The sequence below is a fragment of the Salvelinus namaycush genome, chromosome 13 (assembly GCF_016432855.1).
Source record: "Salvelinus namaycush isolate Seneca chromosome 13, SaNama_1.0, whole genome shotgun sequence".
Taxonomy (NCBI): domain Eukaryota; kingdom Metazoa; phylum Chordata; class Actinopteri; order Salmoniformes; family Salmonidae; genus Salvelinus; species Salvelinus namaycush.
In genome coordinates, this window is record NC_052319.1 from 46,329,616 (window position 1) to 46,334,676 (window position 5,061).

The 5,061-nt window shown below is 48.9% G+C and overlaps 1 protein-coding gene across 1 annotated transcript; it reads left to right on the top strand.

Moving 5' to 3' along the window:
* The first annotated feature begins 7 nt into the window (after nucleotides 1-7).
* LOC120058576 (dnaJ homolog subfamily B member 2-like) lies at nucleotides 8-4,763 on the top strand. Its single transcript, XM_039007369.1, has 4 exons — nucleotides 8-78; nucleotides 2,461-2,596; nucleotides 2,775-2,845; nucleotides 4,099-4,763. Exons 2-4 carry the CDS (start codon nucleotides 2,490-2,492, stop codon nucleotides 4,701-4,703), a joined length of 783 nt encoding a protein of 260 aa, XP_038863297.1. The 5' UTR covers nucleotides 8-78; nucleotides 2,461-2,489; the 3' UTR covers nucleotides 4,704-4,763.
* Nucleotides 4,764-5,061: the final 298 nt, after the last annotated feature.

Here is a 5,061-nt window from a genome sequence, read left to right on the forward strand (position 1 = left end):
GCCACAGTGGCTTCCATGGACATCCTGGCACTTCGAGGCTCGGCCCAAGCCGGTTTTTCTCCTTCCCCTCTGCTGGAGGTCAGTAATAACACAATATCTGGATCCCAAATGGCACCCTATTCCCTATGTAGTGCACTACTTTTTATTGCACTCATATGGCTATGGTCAAAAGTAGTGCACTACATAGAGAATAGGGTGTCATTTGGGACACGAAGGATAATAAGATGGTATTAACACAGTTATAACACGGTTACAACACAGTTACAACACAGTTCTATAATAAGATGGTTTTAACACAGTTACAACACAGTTCTATAATAAGATGGTTTTAACACAGTTACAACACAGTTCTATAATAAGATGGTTTTAACACAGTTACAACACAGTACTATAATAAGATGGTTTTAACACAGTTATAACACAGTTATAACACAGTTACAGCACAGTTCTATAATAAGATGGTTTTAACACAGTTATAACACAGTTACAACACAGTTACAACACAGTTCTATAATAAGATGGTTTTAACACAGTTACAACACAGTTCTATAATAAGATGGTTTTAACACAGTTACAACACAGTACTATAATAAGATGGTTTTAACACAGTTACAACACAGTTACAACACAGTTCTATAATAAGATGGTTTTAACACAGTTATAACACAGTTCTATAATAAGATGGTTTTAACACAGTTCTATAATAAGATGGTTATAACACAGTTACAACACAGTTCTATAATAAGATGGTTTTAACACAGTTACAACACAGTAACAACACAGTTCTATAATAAGATGGTTTTAACACAGTTATAACACAGTTACAACACAGTTACAACACAGTAACAACACAGTTACAACACAGTTACAACACAGTTACAACACAGTTCTATAATAAGATGGTTTTAACACAGTTCTATAATAAGATGGTTTTAACACAGTTACAACACAGTTACAACACAGTTCTATAATAAGATGTTTTTAACACAGTTATAACACAGTTACAACACAGTTCTATAATAAGATGTTTTTAACACAGTTACAACACAGTTACAACACAGTTATAACACAGTTACAACACAGTTACAACACAGTTATAACACAGTTATAACACAGTTACAACACAGTACTATAATAAGATGTTTTTAACACAGTTATAACACAGTTACAACACAGTAACAACACAGTTACAACACAGTTATAACACAGTTACAACACAGTACTATAATAAGATGTTTTTAACACAGTTACAACACAGTTACAACACAGTTACAACACAGTTCTATAATAAGATGTTTTTAACACAGTTACAACACAGTTACAACACAGTAACAACACAGTTACAACACAGTTATAACACAGTTACAACACAGTACTATAATAAGATGTTTTTAACACAGTTACAACACAGTTACAACACAGTTACAACACAGTTACAACACAGTTCTATAATAAGATGTTTTTAACACAGTTATAACACAGTTACAACACAGTACTATAATAAGATGGTTTTAACACAGTTATAACACAGTTACAACACAGTTCTATCAGCTCCAGTCACAGTATAGTTTACTGGTCTGGTCCTCATCCTCCCTCTTTCACAGTGCATGACTTCACCACTTCCTCATCCTCCCTCTTTCACAGGACATGACTTCACCTCTTCCTCCTCCCTCTTTCACAGGGCATGACTTCACCTCTTCCTCCTCCCTCTTTCACAGTACATGACTTCACCTCTTCCCCATCCTTCCTCTTTCACAGTACATGACTTCACCTCTTCCTCATCCTCCCTCTTTCACAGTACATGACTTCACCTCTTCTTCGTCCTCCCTCTTTCACAGGGCATGACTTCACCTCTTCCTCCCCCCTCTTTCACAGTGCATGACTTCACCTCTTCCTCTTCCTCCCTCTTTCACAGGGCATGACTTCACCTCTTCCTCCCCCCTCTTTCACAGTACATGACTTCACCTCTTCCTCGTCCTCCTTCTTTCACAGTACATGACTTCACTTCTTCTTCGTCCTCCCTCTTTCACAGGACATGACTTCACCTCTTCTTCGTCCTCCCTCTTTCACAGTACATGACTTCACCTCTTCCTCATCCTCCCTCTTTCACAGTGCATGACTTCACCTCTTCCTCATCCTCCCTCTTTCACAGGGCATGACTTCACCTCTTCCTCATCCTCCCTCTTTCACAGTACATGACTTCACCTCTTCCTCATCCTCCCTCTTTCACAGTACATGACTTCACTTCTTCTTCGTCCCCCCTCCTTCACAGTACATGACTTCACCTCTTCTTTATCCTCCCTCTTTCACAGTACATGACTTCACCTCGTCCTCCCTCTTTCACAGGGCATGACTTCACCTCGTCCTCCCTCTTTCACAGTGCATGACTTCACCTCTTCCTCATCCTCCCTCTTTCACAGTACATGACTTCACCTCTTTCTTGTCCTCCCTCTTTCACAGTGCATGACTTCACCTCGTCCTCGTCCTCCATGGGTGGAATGGATTGGATGGACAGCATCGGAGGAGGGATGGGGAATTTCAAGTCTGTCTCCACCTCTACGCGCGTCATCAACGGCAAACGCACCACCACCAAGAAGTCAGTAAATTCTGCATCCCAAATTGCACCATAAACCCTATTTAGTGTAAAACACTTGGGCAAATGGTACCATTTGTTCCAGTGTTTGTGTCTCTGCATGGTCATGTGAGGGAAACATGTTTACTGGTTCCCTAAATATGATGATATGCGCGGTGACTGACTGTTCTTGATCTGCCAGGATCAAAGAAAACGGTCAGGAGAGAACAGAGATCGAGGAAGACGGGGTCTTGAAGACGGTGCTCATCAATGGTAATCCATCCACCCTGTATCTCTCCCTCTCCTCATCCAGTCCCTTGTCAACTGTTCCTGACTAGCTGTGTCTGGGTTATTCTCCCTCCTGTCTCCCTCCTAACCCCCTCCTGCCCCCTTCTGTCCCCCTCCGTCCCCCTCCTAAACCTCTGTCCCCTCCTGTCCCCCTCCTGTCCCCCTCATAACCCCTCCTAACCCCCTCCTGTCCCCCTCCTAACCCCCTCCTGTCTCCCTCCTGTCCCCCTCCTAACCCCCTCCTGTCCCCTCCTGTCCCCCTCCCCAACCCCCTCCTGTCTCCCCCTCTAACCCCCTCCGTCCCCCTCTAACCTCCGTCCCCTCCTAACCCCCTCTGTTCCCCCTCTAACCCCCTCATATTCCCTTCTGTCCCCTTCTGTCCCCTCCTAACCCCCTTCTGTCCCCCTTCTGTCCCCTTTCTGTCCCCTCCTAACCCCTCCTGTCCCCCTCCTAACCCCCTCCTGTCTCCCTCCTGCCCCTCCTAACCCCCTCCTGTCCCCCTCCTGTCCCCCCCCTAACCCCCTCCTGTCTCCCCTCCTAACCCCTCCTGTCTCCCCTCTAACCCCCTCATATTCCCTCTGTCCCTCCTTTCCCCCTCCTAACCCCTTCTGTCCCCCTTAACCCTTCTGTCCCCCTCTGTCCCCCTCCTGTCCCCCTCCTAACCCCCTCCTGTCTCCCCCTCCTAACCCCCTCAATTCCCTTCCTGTCCCCCTCCTTTCCCCTCCTAACCCCTTCTGTCCCTCTCCTGTCCCCTTCTGTCCCCCCTAACCCTTCTGTCCCCCTCCTAACCTTCTGTCCCCCTCCTAACCCCTCTGTCCCCTCCTAACCCCCTCTGTCCCCCTCCTAACCCTTCTGTCCCCCTCCTAACCCCTCCTGTCCCCTCTCCCTCCCCTCCTAACCCCTCCTGTCCCCTCCTAACGCCCTCCTGTCCCCTCATAACCCCTCCTAACCCCCCTAACCGCTATTCCCCTCCTGTCCCCTCCTAACCCCCCTGTCCCCCCTAACCCCTCATATTCCTTCCTGTCCCCCTCCTGTCCTCCTCCTAACCCCCTCCTAAACCCCTCCTGTCCCCCTCATATTCCCTTCCTGTCCCCCTCCTGTCCTCCTCCTAACCCCCTCCTGTCCCCCTCCTAACCCCTCATATTCCTTTCCTGTCCCCCTCCTGTCCTCTCCTAACCCCCTCCTGTCCCCCTCCTAACCCCCTCCTGTCCCCCTCCTAACCCTGTCCTGTCCCCCAGGTGTGGAGGATGAGTTGGCCTTGGCTCTGGAGCTCAGCAAGAGAGACCACCTGCCCCCTAGCCAACCCTCACAGACGCCCAGGCAACACCTTCAGCAGCAGGCAGAGAGGGCGTTACCTGTGGAGCTCCAGACCCAGACCCATCCACACCGACCCGGCTCCGGCCCCCGGGCTATGGCTCAGCGCTCCTTCAGCTCGGCCTCCTACTTCCACTACCCTGACGTCCCCAGGGAGGAAGAGGAGGAGGATGAAGATCTCCAGATGGCCCTGGCCTACAGCCTGTCTGAGATGGAGGCCCAGCAGAGAGCGTCGGCCGTGGCTTCAGCACCAGACGTCATCCCAGGTGCTGGGGGTGTGGTGGTGGTAGAGGTTGGGGGTGAGGCGGGGGTTGGGGTGGGGAGAGTGGTCCTAGACCTAGGCCCAGGCCAGTCAACAGCACCAGAGAAGAGGTCAGGGTCAGGGGACATGTCACCACACAGCAGCCCTTCTCCACTGGAACACAGGGGGCTCCTCAACCAGGAGCAAGGAGCCACTGGGGAGCCGGCTGCTAAAACCACCAGCAGCACCACTGTGAAAAATAAAAAGTGTGGTTGTATGGTGTGTTGAGTGTATGGTGAGTGTGTGTGTGTGTGTGTGTGTGTGTGTGTTGAGTGTGTGTGAGTGTGTGGTGTGTGTGTGTGTGTGTGTGTGTGTGTGTGTGTGTGTGTGTGTGTGTGTGTGTGTGGTGTGTGGTGTGTGTGTGTGGGTGTGGTGTGTGGTGAGTGTGTGGTGAGTGTGTGTGTGTGTGTGTGTGAGTGTGGTAACTGAGTGTGTGTGAGTGTGAGTGTGTGTGAGTGTGTGTGTGAGTGTGTGTGTGTGGTGAGTGTGTGTGTGAGTGTGTGTGTGTGTGTGTGTGAGTGAGTGTGTGTGTGTTCTCAGAGATCTAACTCTACTCCAGTGTTCTACTGATGATGATGATGATGAT

Coding starts and splice junctions, on each gene's coding strand:
- LOC120058576 (XM_039007369.1), top strand. CDS start 2,490: ATGGGTGGAATGGATTGGATGGACAGCATCGGAGGAGGGATGGGGAAT. Junction 2,597..2,774: donor AAACGCACCACCACCAAGAA/GTCAGTAAATTC, acceptor TTGATCTGCCAG/GATCAAAGAAAACGGTCAGG. Junction 2,846..4,098: donor GAAGACGGTGCTCATCAATG/GTAATCCATCCA, acceptor CCTGTCCCCCAG/GTGTGGAGGATGAGTTGGCC.